The 22,841-nt window shown below is 60.8% G+C and overlaps 1 protein-coding gene across 8 annotated transcripts in view; it reads left to right on the top strand.

Moving 5' to 3' along the window:
• Window positions 1-19,902, top strand: part of SBF1 (SET binding factor 1) — a 60,243-nt gene extending 40,341 nt beyond the window's left edge. For 2 of the 8 annotated variants that reach the window (XM_061347105.1, XM_061347104.1), the window contains 27 exons: window positions 260-409; window positions 925-993; window positions 1,124-1,282; window positions 1,436-1,695; window positions 3,071-3,243; window positions 3,455-3,528; window positions 3,635-3,830; window positions 4,204-4,331; window positions 5,307-5,482; window positions 7,236-7,375; window positions 8,443-8,650; window positions 8,739-8,935; window positions 9,048-9,185; window positions 10,001-10,093; window positions 10,355-10,432; window positions 13,510-13,691; window positions 14,307-14,483; window positions 15,106-15,207; window positions 15,294-15,479; window positions 15,592-15,718; window positions 15,804-15,934; window positions 16,493-16,726; window positions 16,868-16,978; window positions 17,090-17,301; window positions 17,450-17,537; window positions 19,068-19,199; window positions 19,286-19,902. In XM_061347105.1, coding sequence (XP_061203089.1) covers window positions 260-409; window positions 925-993; window positions 1,124-1,282; window positions 1,436-1,695; window positions 3,071-3,243; window positions 3,455-3,528; window positions 3,635-3,830; window positions 4,204-4,331; window positions 5,307-5,482; window positions 7,236-7,375; window positions 8,443-8,650; window positions 8,739-8,935; window positions 9,048-9,185; window positions 10,001-10,093; window positions 10,355-10,432; window positions 13,510-13,691; window positions 14,307-14,483; window positions 15,106-15,207; window positions 15,294-15,479; window positions 15,592-15,718; window positions 15,804-15,934; window positions 16,493-16,726; window positions 16,868-16,978; window positions 17,090-17,301; window positions 17,450-17,537; window positions 19,068-19,199; window positions 19,286-19,384 — 4,020 coding nt within the window. In that variant the 3' untranslated portion in view covers window positions 19,385-19,902. The remainder of the gene's footprint in view (window positions 1-259; window positions 410-924; window positions 994-1,123; window positions 1,283-1,435; window positions 1,696-3,070; window positions 3,244-3,454; window positions 3,529-3,634; window positions 3,831-4,203; window positions 4,332-5,306; window positions 5,483-7,235; window positions 7,376-8,442; window positions 8,651-8,738; window positions 8,936-9,047; window positions 9,186-10,000; window positions 10,094-10,354; window positions 10,433-13,509; window positions 13,692-14,306; window positions 14,484-15,105; window positions 15,208-15,293; window positions 15,480-15,591; window positions 15,719-15,803; window positions 15,935-16,492; window positions 16,727-16,867; window positions 16,979-17,089; window positions 17,302-17,449; window positions 17,538-19,067; window positions 19,200-19,285) is intronic. The other 6 variants (XM_061347112.1, XM_061347106.1, XM_061347108.1 and 3 more) reach the window with 3 other exon arrangements.
• Window positions 19,903-22,841: the final 2,939 nt, after the last annotated feature.

The following is a 22,841-nucleotide window of genomic DNA, read 5'->3' as shown; positions in this document are numbered from 1 at the left end:
AGGAGCTGCTGGGTGAGGAGAGGAGAGACGGAGGTTGCTCTGCAGGGTCTGTCCTGGGGGAATAACCAGGCTGGGTCCTCCTCACCTTGCTCTGTGTGGGTCTGTGGCTTTGCCTCCCCATCCTAGTGCAGTGAGCTGCCTGCAGACACTCTGGTGCCAGCCAGCACCCAGAATGTGAACCCCCTCACTGTGGGCTGTCCTTGAGCTCACTCTGTGACCAGAGCTCCACCTTTCTCCTCCATGACTTCTCTCTCTGCAGCTCTTCCCCGCAGTGCTGCGTGCCATGAAGGGCCGAGCGGCGCGGCACTGCCTGACCCAGGAGCTGAACCTGCACGTGCAGCAGAACCGGGCAGTGCTGGACCACCAGCAGTTTGACTTCATCATCCGCATGATGAACTGCTGCCTGCAGGTAGGGCAGGGCTGGGAGAGCTCGTCTGCCCGTGCAGACAGGGGGAGAGCTGGGCTGGGGCAGCCTGGAGAAGAGAAGGCTCCTGAAGGGGAGGCCTTAGAGCAGCTCCAGTGCCTAAAGGGGCTGCAGGAAACCTGGAGAGGGGCTTGGGACAAGGGCCTGTAGGGCCAGGCCAAGGGGAATGGCTTGAACCTGCCCGAGGGGAGACTGAGCTGAGCTCTTAGGCAGAAGCTCTTCCCTGTGAGGGTGCTGAGGCGCTGGCACAGGGTGCCCAGAGAAGCTGTGGCTGCCCCATCCCTGGCAGTGCTCAAGGCCAGGTTGGACACAGGGGCTTGGAGCAAGCTGCTCCAGTGGAAGGGGTCCCTGCCTGTGGCAGGGGTTGGAACTGGATGCTCTTTAGGGCTCCTTTCCACCCAACCCACTCCATGATTCTATGGGACAGCAGAGCACAGGGGTAACAGGGGTCTGGGGGTCTTGCAGTGAAGCCTTTGTAAGCTCTGCTCTCTTCCCTCCAGGACTGCACTGCCATGGATGAACATGGGATTGCAGCTGCTCTCCTGCCTCTGGTCACTGCTTTCTGCCGAGTGAGTATGCACAGTGTGCTCGTGTCCTGACCTGCACAGTGTGCACAGGCTCGGGGGTCCCTGAAGGCTGCAGGGGTGGGCACTGAGGGCAGGTCGTGCTCAAGTTCTGTTCCACCTTGTGCTTCCTCAGAAGCTGAGCCCGGGTATCACACAGTTCGCCTACAGCTGCGTGCAGGAGCACGTGGTGTGGACCAACATCCAGTTCTGGGAGGCCATGTTCTACTGCGACGTGCAGAACCACATCCGAGCCTTGTACCTGGACAGCAGTGAGGAGAACCATGCTGATGAGGTGAGGAGGTGACAGCGGTGACACAGGGTCCCTGTGGTCCATGGGTTGAGGAGGGGGAACCGGCTTGAGGTTCTGTGAGGTTTCTGTTTAACACTGGGGGAAGGCTGGTAGGTCTGGCCATGAAGGTGGCTGATCTTCTTCCGTCTCCTTCAGGAGAGCCCAGAGGAGCCACAGGAAGCCAAGTCTGCCTTGGAGATAGCATCAGAGCAGCTGAGGCTCTGGCCCACCATGAGCAGAGAGAAGCAGCAGGAGCTGATCCAGAAGGAGGAGAGCACTGTCTTCAGCCAGGCCATCCACTACGCCAACCGCATGAGCTACCTGCTGCTGCCCCTGGACACCAGCAAGAACCGCCTGCTCCGCAGCTCCGGCCTGGGCGACATGGAGAGCGTCAGCAACAGCTTCGTCACCAACAGGTCAGCAGGGCTGGGAAGTGGGGTGGGACACAGGAGCACTCAGGGCATTGGGGTCATTCAGTGGCTAGCAGGATGCAAGCAGCTTGCAGTGCCCAAGGGTGTTTCATGTCAAGAGGAGGAGTTCTCCTGGGTTCATATCACGGGTGGAAGCTCTCCTGGGTTGATATCAAGGGTGGGAGCTCTCCTGCGTTGATATCAGGAGTGGGAGCCCTCCTGGGTTCATATCAAGGGTAGGAGCTCTCCTGGCTTCATAACAGGTTCGTATCAGGGGTGGGAGCTCTCCTGGGTTTGTATCAAGGGTGGGAGCTGCCCTGGGTTCATAACAGGTTCATATCAAGGGTGGAAGCTCTCCTGGGTTGATACCAAGGGTGCAGTCTTCCCTGTGTTAATATCAAGGGTGGGAGCTCTCCTGGGTTCATGTCAATGGTGGAAGCTCTCTTGGGTGCCCATCAAGAGTGGGAGCTCTCCTGGGTTCATATCAAGAGTGGGAGCTCTCCTGGGTTCATGTCAAGAGTGAAAGCTCTCTTGGGTTTTCGTGGGGCTTTGGGCTATAGAGTGGGAGCTCTCCTGGGTTTTCAAGGTGGAGCTCTCCTGGGTTGTATCAAGAGTGGGAGCTCTCCTGGGTTCAGAGTGGGAGCTCTCCTGGGTTCATATCAAGGTGGAGCTCTCCTGGGTTTTAGTGGAGCTCTCGGTTTTCAAGGTGGGGCTCTCCTGGGTTTTGGTGGCTTCCTGGTTCAGGTGGGAGCTTCCTCTTAAGTGGGAGCTTCCTGGGTTTTCAGAGTGGGAGCTTCCTGGTTTAGAGTGGGAGCTCTCCGGTTTAAGGGTGGGTCCTGGTTCTATCAAGAGTGGGAGCTCTCCTGGGTTGTTAGTTTCTGGGTTCTAATGGTCTGGGTTATTGAGGGGAGCTCCTGGTTATAAGAGTGGGCTTCCTGGGTTCATATCAAGAGGGCTCTCCTGGGTTTGTATCAAGAGTGGGAGCTCTCCTGGGTTCATATCAAGAGTGGGAGCTCTCCTGGGTTCATATCAAGAGTGGGAGCTCTCCTGGGTTCGTATCAAGGGTGGGAGCTCTCCTGGGTTCGTATCAAGAGTGGGAGCTCTCCTGGGTTCGTATCAAGAGTGGGAGCTCTCCTGGGTTCGTATCAAGGGTGGGAGCTCTCCTGGGTTCGTATCAAGAGTGGGAGCTCTCCTGGGTTCATATCAAGAGTGGGAGCTCTCCTGGGTTCATGTCAATGGTGAAAGCTCTCTTGATTGCACATCAGGATTGGGAGCTCTCCTGGGTTCCTGTCAAGAGCAGGAGCTCTCCTGGGCTCTGTGTGGTGTGAGGACACAGCAGAGGAGATGTTGAGGGTTGACTCCTCCCTGCTCCTCACGGCAGCATCGCTGGCAGCGTGGCCGAGAGCTACGACACAGAAAGCGGCTTTGAGGACGCAGAGAGTTCGGATGTGGCCAACTACGTGGTGAGGTTCATCAACCGCTTCGTGGACAAAGTCTGCACCGAGAGTGGAGTCACCAACGAGCACCTCAAGGGGCTGCACGTCATGATCCCTGGTAATAGACCCTGCAGCAGGGCTGGGGACTGGGTAACTCCGTGGTAGCACTGGGAATCCTTCCCCATCACCCCAGGGGCTGCTCAGGAGATGGCTCTGCAAGCAGCAGTAGGAAGGGGAGGAGAAGGTGCTACGGGGTGGGTTGGCAGTGTGCTTGGTGCTGTGTAGGACAGGACTTTGCTCTCCATCTCTAACTTCATGTTTGCCCACAGATATCGTGCAGATGCACATAGAGACACTGGATGCCGTGCACAGGGAGAGCAAGAGGCTTCCTCCCATCCAGAAGGTACGGACCCAGCCTGCTGCTGTGAAAGGTTCTGGTGCTGTGGGAACCTTCAAGTCCCCCTCCACAATACACACAGTCCTGACCTTTCTATTGTACATCCTCGTAGCCCAAGCTGCTGCGCCCCAACCTGCTGGTGGGAGAGGAGTGTGTGATGGAAGGGCTCCGCGTGTACCTCATGCCTGACGGGCGGGAGGAAGCTGCCGGAGGGAATATTGGTGGCCCACCTCTGCTCCCTGCAGAAGGAGCCATCTTCCTCACCACGTACCGCATCATCTTCAAAGGCACTCCCACCGACCCCCTGGGTAAGCTCCTGTGTCCTCTGCCTCTGGGGTTGGTCCTGGAGCAGGGCTGCAGCTCAGGGCTGCAGTGGTTCCCGTGAGCGGGTTCCCAGCCACCACCGGGCCTTGCTGGGGGCTTCTACAACCACCACAGGCTTGATGGTTGTGCCCCACTACTACAAAGGAGGCGGTTGCTGTTGCTCTCCACATGTGGCAGATGATGATTCCTCATGCCCATCCAAGGCATCATGTGCAAGTCACCATGGGCTGGCTGTTGAATGTCCAGCCTGCTTCTGGCCACTTCATCCTCCCTGTGGTGATGGCACCAAGGGTCTGGTGGAGCCTGGGCTTGCACAGGGCTGAGACTGTGTCTAACCTGTTCCATGCTTGTGCCCAGTGGGGGAGCAGGTGGTGATCAGGTCCTTCCCCATCGCCTCGCTGACCAAAGAGAAGAAGATCAATGTCCAGGCCCAGGTGGATCAGTTCATCCAGGAGGGTTTGCAGCTGCGCTCGTGCACATTCCAGGTGAGGCCATGAGGGGCTGTGGGTGCTCCTGGGCATGGAACTGCTGTGTGGCCACAGCTCCACCAGCTCCTGGGACAAGGCACTGCCCAACTGTGGTGGTTTCATAGTACCATGGAATCGTGGAATGGTTTGGGTTGAAGGGACCTTAAAGCTCCTCCCCTCCCCACGGGCAGGGACCCCTTCCACTGGAGCAGCTTGCTACAAGCCCCTGTGTCCAACCTGGCCTTGAGCACTGCCAGGGATGGGGCAGCCACAGCTTCTCTGGGCACCCTGTGCCAGCGCCTCAGCACCCTCACAGGGAAGAGCTTCTGCCTAAGAGCTCAGCTCAGTCTCCCCTCGGGCAGGTTCAAGCCATTCCCCTTGGCCTGTCCCTACAGGCCCTTGTCCCAAGCCCCTCTCCAGCTTTCCTGCAGCCCCTTTAGGCACTGGAGCTGCTCTCAGGTCTCCCCTTGAGGAGCCTTCTCTTCTCCAGGCTGCCCCAGCCTGGCTCCACAGCTGCTCCAGTCACAACCGTCTTGTGAGAAGGAGCAACTTCTTGCTTGTAAACTTCTTTCCAACTGCTCCAGTGTCTGCTGGAGCTCTGAGAAGGGGTGAGACATCCCCCCCACAGTGCTCTGTGGTTCTGCAAAGCCTTGCAGCAGGTTAGGGGGCAGAGAAATACACCAGAAGAGGTGTCACAACACGAGGAGTTACTCAGCATTTTACATCTTGGGAGACTTGTGCTTGGAGGAGAGCACCTAAACCACACTGCCTGCTCCTTCCTGCCCATCTGCTGCGCTGTGAGCCACAGTGAGTGGCACTGGGGACAGCTGAGGAGCAGCAGTGCTGGGTTTGGAGCGGTCTCCAGGAGGAAGGGGCACGGGACAGAGGCACAGGGGGACAGCAGCACAGCCTCGCATCTGTTCCCAGCTGGGACCTGAGCTGTGCCCTTTCCAGAGCCCAGTCCCAGCCTGACCCAGCGCCTGTGTCCTGCAGCTGCTGAAGATCGCCTTCGACGAGGAGGTGGCTTCAGACAGCGCCGAGATCTTCCGGAAGCACCTGCACAAGCTGCGCTACCCCCAGCACGTGCGCGGCACCTTCGCCTTCACCGTGGGCCAGTCGCCCAAGCAGGCCATGCAGCCCAAGGCCAAGGAGAAGAACCCCTCGCTCAGGTACCGCGGGGGCACCCGACCCTGGCAGGGCTTCTCCTCTCCCTCCTCTGTACACCTGCAGAGAGCTGCTCAGTGGGGCTCGCTTGGGAGAGGGGCTGGGGGTGAAGGTCCCTGGGCCTCCTGCTTGTGGGCCTCTCCTGGTGCAGGGTCTCCACTTGTCCCTGCGGGGGACACGTGCTGCGCACCCAGCAGAGAGCGGGTCGGAAGTGGGAAGCGGGGTGTCCACGTCCATGGCATCCCTGCCCCGCTCCCCAGCCCACGAGCCCTGAGGGGTGTGAGGGACCAGGCTGTGCTGTGCTGTGCTGCAGGATGGGAGCTCGGGGGGTGCTGCCCTGCAGCCAGCCCCTGCCCTGCGCTCGGTGCTGCTCTGCTCGCTCGCTGTGCCCTGCTCTAAGCCCCTCTCCCGTGTGTTTGTGACTCAGCTCCCAGCAGGTCACCGATATGTTCCAGGGCCTGGCAGTGGGGGTCATGTCCCTCGGGCACCTTGGCCATTCCAGCACGTAAGATGCCTTCAGCCTGGGTGGGAGCTTGCGAGGTGGCGTTGACTCTGCCTGCTCCCAGGGTTTCCTCTAAGCTGCTCTGCATGTGGCCTGGGGCTTGGCTCTTGGGAATGCCCTTTTCCAGGTCTGAGGGTGTGCTCTCACCACGGCAGCACCATGCTCAGAGGTGGTTGATCCCTTGATCAGCCACCCCTGTGCTCCATGCCACGACACGGAGCTGTGCCTTTACCACTAACCTCCAGACACCTCTGGAGCTGCCAGGCCTGGGCACAGTCTCCAGTGTCTGAACATGGGACATGGGCTTTGTCACCCCTCTCCAAGGCTGCTTCCAGTGCCCCACATTGTCTACAAACCTTGGTTCTCCTGTTGCAAGTCTCCATGCCTTAGCATTCATTCTCAGGACAATGTTGTTCCTCTGTCCTGAGGCTCTCCCTCCCTTGGTACGTGCAGGAAGCAGCTGGAGTCCTTCAGCACCCACTTTACAAAGCCAAACAAGGCACCTGAAGGTCTCAGTTTGAGCCCTCTCTTGATCAGGTGAATGTTGAGAAGCCTTTCATCAGTGCAGCTTTGTCCAGGGTTGGCCGTGGCCGTTCCCTGGGGGATGGATATCCCATGTCTCCTTCATTTGTTCCCCTTTGAGCCCATGAGCTCACCGAGGAGGTGATGATCATGAGCTCCTGTGTGTGGGCAGGACACGTTCCTGTCTCCAGGAATTCCTGTCTTCTGGAGCTCCATCATATTGAGCCTATTCTGACCATGCAGCCTTATCTCCGAGGGTTTTGGAAGGTCTCACTGCTTTCCATGGGGCGCCCTAAGGAATGGCTGAACCCAGCCACGCTCTCCCTGTCCTACACGGCGTGGAGCAGGTCACCTTCCACAGGCCACCCCGTGTCCAGGGTGGGCTGGAAACCTCCCTGTGGTGGCTCTGGCCTTTGCCATGAGCCTCCAGGGACAAGGTGGATGGGTGCCTGCTGGAGCTCCAGCGTGGAGGTGAGAGTTAGAGCCAGGCCAAGGCTTCCCTCGGGCTCCTGCCCAGCCTGGCAGCTCCATCCACGGACGGGCTCTGCCCCTGCTGGGTGCCAAGGGAGCCATGAGGTGGCAGCTCCCCTCCTGTGGTGCCAGCGGCCACCCCGCGCCTGTCTCTGCTTCGCTCTTGGTGTGACTGCGTTGGTGTCCTCAACCCTTGGGGGCTGCTCGTGGGGCTGTGGCCAGGGGAGGGGGTGCTGGGGTCTCAGCCCCTTCTCTGCTCCCAGGACGCTCTCCAAGAACCTGGTGAAGAACGCCAAGAAGACCATCGGGCGGCAGTACGTGACGCGGAAGAAGTACACCCCCCCCGTGTGGGAGCAGAGGGGCAGCCAGCACTTCCCCGAGGACAACGAGGATGAGATCTCAGGTTGGGAGCGCGCTGGTGGATGGGGCAAGAGCTTCCTCCAGGTCATGGCCATCACCCCGCAGGGCAGCGGGCGCAGGAGCTTCCCTGCATTGCCACCGTGGTCACCTCTCCCAGTTCCCAACGGTCCACCAGCTCTCATCTGCTGTGGGACGCTTCCAGTAGCCAGCAAGCCCTGCGGAGAGGAGGGAGTTCTTTGGTCTCAGCTCTTCAGATGAGAGGTCCCAAATTTGAGCTGCAGTCAGGTTAGGTTAGACATGAGAAGAGCTTGATGGGTTTGAGAAGGGACAGGAAGGAGCCCTCTGTGCGGAAGGTGACAGCCTTCCTGGGCGGAAAGGCTGCTCAGCGAAGATGTGGTGGATGGGATTTAGGGTTTCAGTTGGGATTGGTGCCTGTGGGGACCTGTCCCTCCGTCCGGTGTGGGGCTCATCCAGCAGACTGGACGTGGCTGATTTGGGATCTTCCCTTCTGTTCATGGAGATCGTTTGTATGCCATGGAGATCATAGAATTCACAATGATTGGGTTGGGAGGGACCTTAAAGTTCACCCAATTCCAACCCCTGCCACGGGCAGGGACCCCTTCCACTGGAGCAGCTTGCTCCAAGCCCCTGTGTCCAACCTGGCCTTGAGCACTGCCAGGGATGGGGCAGCCACAGCTTCTCTGGAGCTGCTCCCCTCTAAGGGAGGAGATGAGGCCCAGTGATGGAGCAGCTCTGGCTGGTCAGTGCTGGGCTGTTCCTCATCTCTCAGTGATATCAAGCAATGTGAAAGCACCAAAGAAACCTGCTCTAAAGGAACCTGTTCTAACGCCAGCCCCCAGGCAGCAGCTGACTTTTCTCTGTGCTTTTAACCTCACAAGTGAAACCTCTCACCCCAGAGTCCAGTGCCCAGCCCTTTGGGGCAGCTGAGGCTGAGCTTCACCATTTCAGGTGGAGGTGGTGGTGGGATGGAGCTCCTGACCTGCCCTGCCCTGTCTGTGGTGGGTTGGGAGATGCCTCCAGCCCGTTCACTCCCACCAGCAGCACATGGGACGCTGTCAGTGCTGCACCCTGACCCCTTTGTCTCCGCAGTGTCTGAAGAGATGGACAGAAGCACTTTGACCCCCACCACCACCATGAAACCTTCGGACAAGATGACCATCAACCACCTGGTGGAGCGGGCCTGCTGCCGGGACTACCAGCGCCTGGGGCTGGGCACCCTCAGCAGCAGCCTCACCCGCTCCAAGAGCGAGCCCTTCCGCATCTCCACCGTCAACCGCATGTATGCCATATGCCGGAGGTGAGCGCCAGGCCGGGGAGGGCAGCGGGCTCGGAGCTGGGCTGGGGGGCTCACCCTGCACCCCACCGAGCTCTGCTCTCCCCTGCAGCTACCCCGGGCTGCTCATCGTGCCACAGAGCATCCAGGACAACACGATCCAGCGCATCTCCCGCTGCTACCGCCAGAACCGCTTCCCCGTGGTGTGCTGGAGGAACTCCCGCACCAAAGCCGTGCTGCTGCGCTCAGGGGGGCTGCATGGCAAGGGCGTCGTGGGCCTCTTCAAGTCCCAGAATGCTCCCACTGCAGGTGCCTGTGCCCTCTGTGCCCTCCATCCCCTCCGTCCCCAGGGCATTGCCCATGCTGGGGCCGTGCTGCAGACCCCCCCATGCCTCACGGTGGGTTTGGTGCTCTCCGCCAGGCCCCTCACAGGCAGACTCCACGAGCCTGGAGCAGGAGAAGTACCTGCAGGCTGTCATTAACTCCATGCCGCACTACGCCGACGCCAGCGGGCGCAACACGCTCAGCGGCTTCACCTCGGCTCACATGAGCAGCTCAGGTGAGGAGCTCAGGGACAGGGATACCGGCGGGGTCGTGCTCGTGCCCCAGGGCTGCAGCCATGGGTCGTGGTGTCCATCCCACACCCTGGGCACTGGGTGAGCTGCTGGCCCCCATGGCCCACCTCAGCAGCAGAGGCTGCTCCACAGCTCCCAACTCCGGCTGGGCCTCCGTGGATGAGGTTGGGATTGGGTTGGGGAGCCTCAGTGGCCTGGGATCTGCGAGCACTGGGTCTAGGTGCTTGCTGAGAACCTGGTGGGACAGGCCCTGCCAGCTGAGCTCTCAGCACTGTTGTCACCCGGTGCTGTCATGGGAAGCCTCGGTAAGTCTGTGTCTCCTTTGCTCTGTGAGCATCCTGCCCATCCCAGCTGTGGCAGAGCTCCCATCCCTGTCCTGCTCCAGTGTCATTCATCCTCTGTCCCAACCATTCCACCCCATCAGTGCTGCAAGGCTCACTGCGGGCCAGAGGGACCATGGGGACTCAGCCAGGGGCTCACTGCAGCCTGGGGAGGCCCAAAGCCCCTCCTGGCACATGGCCAGAGCCGTGGCTAAAGGAGGGGGTGTCAGAGCTGGTGGTGGTGCTCAGAGCAGGGCTGCAGGGCTGTGGCAGTGCCTGGGTGACCCCCAGTGCTGCAGCAGAGCTGCGGAGGGTTGAGCCCCCCTTTGTGCTGCTGCAGTGGGTGCCGTGCTGTGGCTCCCGCTGGAAGGTGTCCCTGCATGCTCCTGCTTGTGCTGCTTCCTCTGGTCCCTTGCCCTGAGCAGTGCCGGGGGGTGAGGTGGGAGAAGCCCCGAGCTGACGTTCTGTTGGTGCTACAGATCACGCTGACAAGAGGCAGCCTAAGCTGGGATCGCTCATGAAGCAGGTGATGGGAGGGAAGGACGATGGGCCTGGTTCTGTTAGCCGTGGAGGTGAGGATGTGTGAGGGAGCTGCCTCTGGGGCCTCACGCAGCCCCCCCTCGGGGCAGTGGTGTAGAGTAGATGCTTCCTTCCCCCCGAGCTCTGAGCTGCAGGGAGGGCGGGAGGGACCCTCTGAGCACCCGGAGCCACCATCTCCTTCATCCCCATCATCGCTGCAGCCACTGCGCCCAGGACCCCGGGTGCCCCGTGTCCAGGCAGCGCGGGTCCCCTCGCTGGGTGCCCTCACTGAGTCGCTTTGTCTGTGCTGCCAGGGCTCGGTCACCGAGCTAAAGTCATCACCTTGTCCACCCCAAAGTGCGCGTCGGCGAAGGGCCGCGACACCCCTCGAGGTACGCAACCGCCAGCCCCTGCACCGGTGCTAACCACAGCACTGACCCCATGCACCCCTCACCGGTGCTAACCACAGCACTGACCCCATGCACCCCTCACTGGTGCTAACCACAGCACTGACCCCAATGCACCCCTCACCGGTGCTAACCACAGCACTGACCCCCATGCACCCCTCACCGGTGCTAACCACAGCACTGACCCCCATGCACCCCTCACCGGTGCCTAACCACAGCACTGACCCCAATACACCCCCTCACCGGTGCTAACCACAGCACTGACCCCCATGCACCCCTCACCGGTGCTAACCACAGCACTGACCCCCCATGCACCCCTCACCGGTGCTAACCACAGCACTGACCCCCATGCACCCCTCACCGGTGCTAACCACAGCACTGACCCCCATGCACCCCTCACCGGTGCTAACCACAGCACTGACCCCCATGCACCCCTCACCGGTGCTAACCACAGCACTGACCCCCAATGCACCCCTCACCGGTGCTAACCACAGCACTGACCCCCATGCACCCCTCACTGGTGCTAACCACAGCACTGACCCCCCATGCACCCCTCACCGGTGCTAACCACAGCACTGACCCCCCATGCACCCCTCACCGGTGCTAACCACAGCACTGACCCCAATACACCCCTCACCGGTGCTAACCACAGCACTGACCCCCATGCACCCCTCACTGGTGCTAACCACAGCACTGACCCCATGCACCCCTCACCGGTGCTAACCACAGCACTGACCCCCATGCACCCCTCACTGGTGCTAACCACAGCACTGACCCCCCATGCACCCCTCACCGGTGCTAACCACAGCACTGACCCCCATGCACCCCTCACCGGTGCTAACCACAGCACTGACCCCCAGGCACCCCTCACTGGTGCTAACCACAGCACTGACCCCCATGCACCCCTCACTGGTGCTAACCACAGCACTGACCCCCATGCACCCCTCACCGGTGCTAACCACAGCACTGACCCCCATGCACCCCTCACAGGTGCTAACCACAGCACTGACCCCCATGCACCCCTCACCGGTGCTAACCACAGCACTGACCCCAATGCACCCCTCACCGGTGCTAACCACAGCACTGACCCCCATGCACCCCTCACTGGTGCTAACCACAGCACTGACCCCCCATGCACCCCTCACTGGTGCTAACCACAGCACTGACCCCCATGCACCCCTCACCGGTGCTAACCACAGCACTGACCCCCAATGCACCCCTCACCGGTGCTAACCACAGCACTGACCCCCCATGCACCCCTCACCGGTGCTAACCACAGCACTGACCCCCAATGCACCCCTCACCGGTGCTAACCACAGCACTGACCCCCATGCACCCCTCACCGGTGCTAACCACAGCACTGACCCCACTGCACCCCTCACCGGTGCTAACCACAGCACTGACCCCCATGCACCCCTCACCGGTGCTAACCACAGCACTGACCCCCATGCACCCCTCACCGGTGCTAACCACAGCACTGACCCCCATGCACCCCTCACCGGTGCTAACCACAGCACTGACCCCCATGCACCCCTCACCGGTGCTAACCACAGCACTGACCCCCATGCACCCCTCACCGGTGCTAACCACAGCACTGACCCCCATGCACCCCTCACCGGTGCTAACCACAGCACTGACCCCCCATGCACCCCTCACTGGTGCTAACCACAGCACTGACCCCCCATGCACCCCTCACCGGTGCTAACCACAGCACTGACCCCCATGCACCCCTCACCGGTGCTAACCACAGCACTGACCCCCATGCACCCCTCACTGGTGCTAACCACAGCACTGACCCCCATGCACCCCTCACCGGTGCTAACCACAGCACTGACCCCAATACACCCCTCACCGGTGCTAACCACAGCACTGACCCCAATACACCCCTCACTGGTGCTAACCACAGCACTGACCCCCATGCACCCCTCACCTGCACTCACCGGTGCTAACCACAGCACTGACCCCCATGCACCCCTCACTGGTGCTAACCACAGCACTGACCCATGCACCCCTCACCGGTGCTAATCACAGCACTGACCCCCATGCACCCCTCACCGGTGCTAACCACAGCACTGACAGGCGCTCACTGGTGCTAACCACAGCACTGACCCCCACTGCACCCCTCACTGGTGCTAACCACAGCATGACGCACTCAGCATGCACTCACCGGTGCTAACCACAGCACTGACCCCATGCACCCCTCACCGGGTGCTAACCACAGCACTGACCCCCATGCACCCCTCACCGGTGCTAACCACAGCACTGACCCCCATGCACCCCTCACCGGTGCTAACCACAGCACTGACCCCCATGCACCCCTCACCGGTGCTAACCACAGCACTGACCCCATGCACCCCTCACCGGTGCTAACCACAGCACTGACCCCCATGCACCCCTCACCGGTGCTAACCACAGCACTGACCCCCATGCACCCCTCATAAACACCCCTCATGGTGCTAACCACAATACTCACCCCATACACACCCCCTCCACTGGGGCTGGCCACAACACTGACCCCCTCCACACCCCACACCAGTGCTAACCACAGCATTGATCCCATCACTGACCCGCATCCACACCCCGCACTGGTGCTGACCCATCACTGACCCACACCCCACCCTCACACCACTAACACCCCAATCCCCCCCTCGGGCCGCTAACACCTCACTGAGCATGTCGCTGGCTCCCGGCGCTGGGGTAAGTACCGAGCCCATCCCTGCCCGTCCCCCTCCTTGCTCAGGTTTGCTTTGGGCTCCTTGCACGCTGCTGGTGCTGGGTGGTGGTGGTGGGGCTGGGTGATGGGTGCGGGGGTGCGGGGGTTGGCTTGGGTTGGGTTGCACCAGGCAGGGCTCCCACAGCACCCAGCAAGGAGAGAGAGGAGCAAAAGCAAACCTGGCTCCAGCGCCTCCTGCATGTGATGCGCGGGGGGCAGCGGCTTGGCCATGGCTGGGTGATGCGGTCACAAGCTGCTGCCCCCCGCGCCAGCCCGGTGTGGGGGGGGGGGGCATGGACACCAACGCTGCTGGGACCCCAGAACCCGTCCTGATGCTGCTGTCCCGCAGGCAAGTGGGGCAGCATCCGGGCCAGCGGGCGCATGAGCAGCTACGCGCTGAACGTGGAGATCGGCTCCCGGCTGGCGGGGAAGGAGCTGCTGGGAACCCACCACAACGGCACGGCCGAGCCCGGCTTCCTGCGCCCGCACCGCGCCTCGCTCTACATCATTGGGGACAAGTCCCAGCTGAAGGTGACCCCAGCGGCATCACCGGGGGACACACATGGGTGATAGGAGCATAGAACCAGACAGGGTGGAAAAGCCCTTCAAGCTCATCCAGTCTAAGCAATTCCCAGCCCTGCCAAGGCCACCACTGCCCCATGGCACTGAGGCCTCGTCTCCACGCTGTGTGAACACTTGCAGGGCCGGTGCCTGCAGCCCTGCCCTGGGCAGCCTGTTCCAATGCCTGAGCACCCTCTGGGGCAGGAATTGTTCCTCAGCTCCATCTAAACCTGCCCTGGTGCAGCTTGAGGCCGGTTCCTCTTGTCCCATCCCTTGTTCCTTGGGAGCAGAGCCCAGCCCCTCCTGGCTCCATCCTCCTGTCAGGCAGTTGGAGGCAGCCATCAGGTCCCCCCTGAGCCTTCTCTTCTCCACACTGAACCCCCCAGGTCCCTCAGCCCTTCCCCATCTCCCCTGTGCTCCAGGCCCTGCTCCAGCTCCATTGCCCTTCTCTGGCCCCGCTCCAGCCCCTCAATGTCTCTCTTGTAGGGAGGGGCCCAGAACTGAACACACTACTCTAGTGTTGTATTTGGGGGTGGTGGGTCTGCTGGCGTGTCTGAGGACAGCATGGATTGTCTCCTTGTTCAGGGTGTGAAGCCGGACCCGCTGCAGCACTGGGAGGTGGTTCCCATTGAGGTGTTCGACGTGCGGCAGGTCAAGGCCAGCTTCAAGAAGCTGATGAAGGCCTGTGTGCCCGGCTGCCCCTCCACGGACCCCAGCATCGCCTACCTGCGCTCCCTGGAGGAGTCCGAGTGGCTGTCACAGGTCACTTGTCACAGAAGCATAGGACCATGGAATGGTTTGGGTTGGAAGGGACCTTGAAGCTCCTCCAGCTCCAACCCCTGCCACGGGCAGGGATCCCTTCCACTGGAGCAGCTTGCTCCAAGCCCCTGTGTCCAACCTGGCCTTGAGCACTGCCAGGGATGGGGCAGCCACAGCTTCTCTGGGCACCCTGTGCCAGCGCCTCAGCACCCTCACAGGGAAGAGCTTCTGCCTAAGAGCTCAGCTCAGTCTCCCCTCGGGCAGGTTCAAGCCATTCCCCTTGGCCTGTCCCTACAGGCCCTTGTCCCAAGCCCCTCTCCAGCTTTCCTGCAGCCCCTTTAGGCACTGGAGCTGCTCTCAGGTCTCCCCTTCAGGAGCCTTCTCTTCTCCAGGCTGCCCCAGCCCAGCTCTCTCAGCCTGGCTCCAGAGCAGAGCTGCTCCAGCCCTTGCAGAAGCTCCATGGCCCTTCTCTGTGCTCGCTCTATCAGGGTTCTGTGTCAGCCCTGTGTAACCCTGGGGCTCTGCTCCGTTTGGCTCAGTCACTTCCAGCAGGAGCATTCCATTTGCACAGGGACCAGCACATGAGCTTCCTGCCCTCTGGTGACGCTTGTCCCTCACGTTGCAGATCCACAAGATCCTGCAGATCTCGGTGCTGGTGGTGGAGCTCCTGGACACGGGCTCCTCAGTGCTGGTCAGCCTGGAGGATGGCTGGGACATCACCACGCAGGTAGGAGCCCTCCAGATGCTGAACACGGTGTCTCCCCGTCACCATCACCCTCCATGGAGCATCTCAAGCCCTTCCTGTCCCTGCAGGTCGTGTCCTTGGTGCAGCTCCTGTCCGACCCCTACTACCGGACACTGGAAGGCTTCCGCCTGCTCGTGGAGAAGGAGTGGTTGAGCTTCGGGCACCGCTTCAGCCACCGGGGGGCTCAGACCCTGGCCGGGCAGAGCAGCGGGTTCGCTCCCATCTTCCTGCAGTTCCTGGACTGTGTGCACCAGGTGAGCTCCGAGCACCGGGAGCACCGGGGAGCAGGAGCCCCTCCTGCAGCAGGGAATGGTCCCAGAGCAGCGGCCTGTGTCCCAGGGGTCTCACCCGTGCTGCTCCTTGCAGATCCACCTGCAGTTCCCCATGGAGTTCGAGTTCAGCCAGTACTACCTGAAGTTCCTGAGCTACCACTACATTTCCAACCGCTTCCGGACATTCCTGCTGGACTCGGACTACGAGCGCATCGAGCTGGGTGAGGGCAGTGTGTGGGCACACAGGGATGGCAGCACAGAGCCGTGTCCTCACAGAACACCTCATCCCCTCTCTGCTCCCCTCAGGCCTCCTGTATGAGGAGAAGGGGGAGAGGAAGAGCCAGCAGGTCTACAAGTCCATCTGGGACTACATCGACCGCCTGAACAAGAAGGCCCCCATCTTCTTCAACTACATGTATGCTCCTGAGGATGGGGAGGTGAGAGCTCAGTCCTGCCCTGCACACCCCAGCACCTACATGCAGCTGAGGGAGCAGTCCCTTGTCGGATGGACCAAGGTGTTTGCCCCCCAAGGGGCTGTCTGCCACCCTGGGGAGCGTGAGCAGAGTCAGGCCCCTGAGAGTCACGGAATGGTTTGGGTTGGAAGGGACCCTAAAGCTCCTCCAGCTCCAACCCCAACACCTTCCACTGGAGCAGCTTGCTCCAAGCCCCTGTGTCCAACCTGGCCTTGAGCACTGCCAGGGATGGGGCAGCCACAGCTTCTCTGGGCACCCTGTGCCAGCGCCTCAGCACCCTCACAGGGAAGAGCTTCTGCCTAAGAGCTCAGCTCAGTCTCCCCTCGGGCAGGTTCAAGCCATTCCCCTTGGCCTGTCCCTGCAGGCCCTTGTCCCAAGCCCCTCTCCAGCTTTCCTGCAGCCCCTTTAGGCACTGGAGCTGCTCTAAGGTGTCTCCTTAAGGAGCCTTCTCCAGGCCATGTCCCTGCAGCATGGCCGGTGCCGTGTCCTGCCCTCCCTGAGCATCACCCTGTGCTCCTGCAGGTGCTGAGGCCGTACAGCAACATCTCCAACCTCAAAGTGTGGGATTACTACACAGAGGAGACGCTCTCTGAGGGCCCCTCCTATGACTGGGAGCTGGCACAGGGGCAGCCGGAGCCGGTGGAGGACGCGGATCGGCAGGACACCGGAGCCCCCCAGACCAAGCGCAAGATCATCTGGCCCTGCTACGACAACCGGAGCCGCGTGGAGCCCGACGCCATCTCCAAACTGCTGGAGGTGAGTGCGGCCCTGGGGAAGCGCCGTTGGTGTCCCAGCACTGGGGTTCTGCTGCGGTTGGGGTTGGCTGAGCCCCAGGGCTCTGACTGTGGTCCCAGGGATCTTGTCCCATCCTGGTCTGATGCCTGAACCCCCCCTCAGGAGCTGCACAACCTGGAGATGGAGCTGGGGCAGATTCCAGAGCGCTGGAAGGACACGTGGGACAAGGTGAAAGCTTCCCAGCGCCCCGAGGTGCGGCCGGAGGGCAGCAGGGTAGGTCCATGGAGGGGCTGCAGGGGTGGCTGTGCCCAGGGTGCCCCACGCAGCAGGTGCCGGTGCTGGTGCTTGGGCACTCTCCTCACGCTGTGGTCTCCGCTCCCGCAGACCCCCAGCTCCCTGCTCATGTCCTCGGGCCTGTCCCACCACCGCCGCTCGCTTGGGGTGTACCTGCAGGAGAGCGGCGTGGGCTCCACGCTCAACCTCAGCCTGGACAGCGACACCAGCAGCACGTCCACCCCGTCCAGCGGGAAGCCGGGGGGGCGCAGGAGCACCAGCACCCTCTACAGCCAGTTCCACACGTCCGAGAGCGAGAACAGGCAGGAGCAGGGCCCGCGGTGTTGGGGGGATGCTCTGTGGGTGCTCTATGGGAGCACGGTCACCTCCTGTCCCCACTGATGCCACAGACCGAGCTGTGCTTCATCCCTCCTCTCCCTCCCACCCTAACGCTCTGCCCCGTCCCTGCAGGTCCTACGAGGGGTCTTTGTACAAGAAAGGAGCCTTCATGAAACCCTGGAAGCCTCGTTGGTTTGTGCTGGATAAAACCAAACATCAGGTACGGAGGGGTGGGGAGGCCTAGGGTCTGTCCGTGCTTCCATCCCTCCATCCTTCTATCCCTCCATCCCTCTGTCCTTCCGTTGTTCCATCATTCCATTGTTCCATCCATCCTTCCATCCCTCCCTCCCTCCATCCATCCACCCATCCCTTCCTCCCTCCATTCTTCCCTGCCTCCATCTATCACTCTGTCCATCCCTCCCTCCATCCATCCAGCCCTCCATGCCTCCATCCATCCACTCATTCCTCCCTCCCTCTTTCCTTCCATCCATCCATCCATCCATCCATCCATCCATTCATTCATCCATCCATCCATCCATCCATCCATCCATCCATCCATCCATCCATCCATCATCCATCCATCCATCCATCCATCCATCCATCCATCCATCCATCATCCATCCATCCATCATCCATCATCCATCCATCCATCATCCATCCATCCATCCATCATCCATCCATCATCCATCCATCCATCCATCATCCATCCATCCATCATCCATCCATCATCCATCCATCCATCCATCCATCCATCCATCCATCCATCATCCATCATCCATCCATCATCCATCCATCATCCATCCATCCATCCATCCATCCATCATCCATCCATCATCCATCATCCATCCATCCATCCATCATCCATCCATCATCCATCCATCCATCCATCCATCCATCCATCATCCATCCATCATCCATCCATCCATCATCCATCCATCCATCATCCATCCATCCATCCATCATCCATCATCCATCCATCCATCATCCATCCATCCATCCATCCATCCATCCATCATCCATCCATCCATCCATCCATCATCCATCCATCCATCCATCCATCCATCCATCATCCATCCATCCATCCATCCATCCATCATCCATCCATCCATCCATCCATCCATCCATCCATCCATCATCCATCCATCCATCCATCCATCCATCCATCATCCATCCATCCATCCATCCATCCATCCATCCATCCATCATCCATCCATCCATCCATCCATCCATCATCCATCCATCCATCCATCCATCCATCCATCATCCATCCATCCATCCATCCATCCATCCATCCATCATCCATCCATCCATCCATCCATCCATCCATCCATCCATCCCTCCATCCATCCATCATCCATCCATCCATCCATCCATCCATCCATCCATCCATCCATCATCCATCCATCCATCCATCCATCCATCCATCATCCATCCATCCATCCATCCATCCATCCATCATCCATCATCCATCCATCCATCCATCCATCCATCCATCCATCATCCATCCATCCATCCATCCATCCATCCATCCATCCATCCATCCATTCATTAATCCATCCATCCATCCATCCATCCATCCATCCATCCATCCATCCATCCATCCATCCATCCATCCATCCATCCATCATCCATCCATCCATCATCCATCCATCCATCCATCCATCCATCCATCATCCATCCCTGTCTCCTTCCTGTGTCCCTCCTTCCATCCCTCCCGTGTGCTCTGACCGCTCGGAACGTCTCCCTGCAGCTGCGGTACTATGACAGCCGGATGGACACGGAGTGCAAAGGAGTCATTGACCTGGCCGAGGTGGAGTCCATCACCCCAGGGACCCCCACCATGGGGGCACCCAAGACGGTGGATGAGAAAGCCTTCTTCGATGTGAGTGTGCTGCTGGGCTGCAGTGCCCCAGTGCTGGGGTCTGCCGAGCCCCGTCCCCCCCTCACCTCCGGCCTCCTCCCTTGCAGCTGAAGACGACGAAGCGCGTTTACAACTTCTGTGCCCAGGACGTGCCGGGGGCGCAGCAATGGATCGACCGCATCCAGAGCTGTTTGTCGGACGCGTGAGCGCAGGAGCCCCTCTCCGGGCTCGGGGTCCGGGCCCGCGGAGCAGCGGCAGCGCTGGAGACGGGGCTGGGATCAGCTGCGGGTGAGGCCCTGGCCTCGGGCGGCCGCGGGGCTGGAGCCGCGGCTCCGCGCTGGGAGGCACTGGTGGAGGATCCCGACGCGTTGAAGCAGGCCCGGGATGAGCCGGGACGAGCTGGGATGAGCAGGAGCTGGTCCGGCTCTGTCCCACCCAGGCCTGTCTGAGCCCTGTAATTATTGTGTCCCCTCCGCACCCCACTGCAGCCCCTGCACTGCTGGAGGAGCAGGAGCTGCCCTCCTCGCCCTCCCCATGGCTTGCATGTCCACCGAGCACCCAGGGGGACCAGCCCTGCTCCCCATGTCTCGTAGTGCAGCACCCACCCCGCTCCCACCTTGCTGGGCCCAGGGACCTGCCGCTCAGGTGCTGGTGTTGGTGGGGGTGACGCGTTGAGCACAGGGATGCGGTGTCCCCTGGGCACTGCAGGCAGAGGGTCCCAGTCTTGCACCATGGCTGGTGGTGGTTGGGGCTCTGGGATGTGGCCGTGGCCGTGGCTGTGTCCCAGCTGGGCACAGTCTCCCCACGATCAGGTTTGCTGTCGTGGGGGGCACATTCCCCACGGGAGGTGCCAGCCCTGTTGCATTGCGTGGAGGGGGGGAACCAGCCCTGGCCCTGGGGTCCCTGTGCCCAAGGGACCCCTCCAGCAGCAGCACCGGGGCTGGGACGGTCACCCCAGTCCCTGTGGCGCGGGCTGGTGCCACCCGGGCTCTTTGCACAGGTCAAACCCCCCCGAACCGCCCCGGGTGGCACCGCTCAGCGCTGCCCCGTGTACCCCGCACCGCCTCGGGGCCCTCCCTCTTGTCCCCCCGTGTTTGTGCTGTTGGGGGGCGCTGAGCGGAGCGGGGCTGCCCTGCTCCCACCCCAGTGCAGAGGGGATCTCGGTACAAGCGGCTCCTGCAGCATCTCTGCCCCGCACTGGTGTGACCGCTGGAGGGGGCTTGGCTCACCCACAGGGGTCCCTGCCCCCCCCCCCCCCAGCTCGTTCCTGTCTGTTTTTACGAGTACAATGTTTTATTTCAGTGCAGAGCTCCGTGTACAGCCCCTCCCCCCTGTACAGCCCCCCCGCTGTAGATTATTGATTATTGGTTATTGGTTATTGGTTATTGATTATTGGTTATTGGTTATTGATTATTGGTTATTGGTTATTGGTTATTGATTATTGGTTATTGGTTATTGATGCTCTGTGCACGGCGCCACGCACGGAGCCCACAGAACGGTTTAATAAAAAAAGGCACCGAGAGCGGAGGGCCCTGGCGGGGGGGGGGGGGGTGGGGGGGGGGAGGGGCTGCGGCACCGTCCTGGGCAAGGCACGGAGCCGGGGGCTGCTCTGCCCTAGTGGGACCTGGTCTGATGAAGCCAGTACCCACCCAGTGTTACCCAGTGTCACCCAGTGTCACCTAGTGTCAACCCAGTGCCCACCCAGTGTTACCCAGTGCCCACCCAGTGTCACCCAGTGTTACCCAGTGTCACCCAGTGCCCACCCAGTGTCACCCAGTGTTACCTAGTGTCACCCAGTGCCCACCCAGTGTCACCCAGTGTTACCCAGTGTCACCCAGTGTTACCAGTGTTACCCAGTGTCACCCAGTGTCACCCAGTGTCACCCAGTGTCACCCAGTGTTACCAGTGTCACCCAGTGTCACCCAGTGTTACCCAGTGTCACCCAGTGCCCACCCAGTGTCACCCAATGTCCACACGGTGTCACCCAGTGTCACCTAGTGCCACTCAGTTCCCTCCCAGTGCCCACCCAGTTCCCTCCCAGTGTTACCCCGTGCCCCTCAGTGCCCACCCAATGTCACCCAGTGCCACCCAGTACCCACCCATTGTCACTCAGTGTTACCCAGTGTCACCCAGTTCCCTCCCAGTGCCCCCCAGGCTCAGCTGGGCTGGTTTGCCTGGTGTCAGGGTGCGCCTCAGAACCTCTTCTGTGGGAAAGGGGGGTTACAGCTCAGGCTGTGCCATGGAGGGTGATCCCCAGAGACAGTGTCCCTGCGGAGCAGAGTGCTGGTCCCAGGGGCCAGGAGCAGGCCCAGGACACAGGGAGCATGGGGGGGGGGGGGTGACATTGAGCACTGGGACCAGCACAGGAGGCCCCATGACCAGTGACCCCAGCTGCTTCAGTAAAAGCAGCTCGGTGACTGCGCAGCTCTGATGGCAAACCTGCTCCTGGCTGCGGCCACCGAGATGGGCACGAGAGGAGGCTTCAGAGCCACCACAAAGGGAAGAGCCAAGGGGATGGGTGCCTGAGGCCAGCCCTGACGGCTCCTGTGGCCTCATCCAGCCCCGGCAGGGTGAACCCTGAGCCTTTGGGCACAGGACTCCAGGGCCTGCGCTGCTCTGACAGCGGAGCCAGCACAAGGGACCGGGACCTGGGGGCCAGCAAGTGCCAAAGCTGCTGCTGGCCAGAGCCTTGGCAGGGACCAACCGGGGCCAGTGACAGCCCCTCGAGGGAGCGGGGACAGAATGAGCCCTGCAGCACCTGGGGTGCATCCAGCACCAGCAACCCCACAACAGCACCGCAGCCCATGGGGCTCAGCACTGCTGCACCCGCTGCTGGATGAAGCCATTGCCCTGCCCAGCAGAGGGAGGGGTGCAGCACGTCCTGCGGGGTGCAAGTGTTCAAACCCCACGCAGACGAGGCCTCAGTGCCATGGGGCAGTGGTGGCCTTGGCAGTGCTGGGGTAAGGTTGGACTGGATGAGCTTTAAAGGGCTTTTCCACCATGGTTGATGCTGTGACTATGGAGGACTCCACCACCATCACCTGAGTTTTGAGCTTTTATTGACAGTTGGAATTTACAGCCTCAAACTGACAACACAGAGATGCAGAGGTTGGGTTTTTCTTCTTTTTCCTTTTTTTTTTTCCTCTGTTTTACAAAAAAAAAAACCCAAAAAACCAAAAATAACCAAAAGCCACCAGCATCAGACTGAATAGAAAAGTTCCTACAGCTGAGAGAGACCAAAAGTACAACTGGAATCGCTCCAGGACCAAGGGGGAAAGGCAGTAATCTCAAATCTGTCCCTCGTATTTACAGACAGGGATGGAGCTCATGAGGACCCCGCTCAGCAGGTAGGGGCAGTCGGCATCATGGGAGTAAAGGCCCCCTCATGTCATTGCATTCCATCACCGACTCCATCTCCCGCCCTTCCCAGCTCAGAGGAGAGGCCTCATGAAGCCAGAGTGGGATCCATGGAGGACCTGGGGACCCCTCCCTATCCCACAGCAGCCCCAGTGCCACCCATGGCCGCTGCCACTGTCACTGGTGCTTATTGCTATGGAGTCATCACCCCATGGCCACCAGCACATGGGCTTGGCTTGGCCAAAGGCATCTACTGAGCGCCTGATGCTGTTCCTGCCCCTCCCAAGCGGATTGATTGGGAAGCTC

The sequence above is a fragment of the Neopsephotus bourkii genome, unplaced genomic scaffold (assembly GCF_033783945.1).
Source record: "Neopsephotus bourkii isolate Nb327-2 ecotype Australia unplaced genomic scaffold, CSIRO-AGI_Nbou_v1 NB_301, whole genome shotgun sequence".
Lineage (NCBI taxonomy): Eukaryota > Metazoa > Chordata > Aves > Psittaciformes > Psittacidae > Neopsephotus > Neopsephotus bourkii.
The sequence above is the reverse complement of the archived record's forward strand: the minus strand, read 5'-3'. Positions and strand labels throughout refer to the sequence as shown.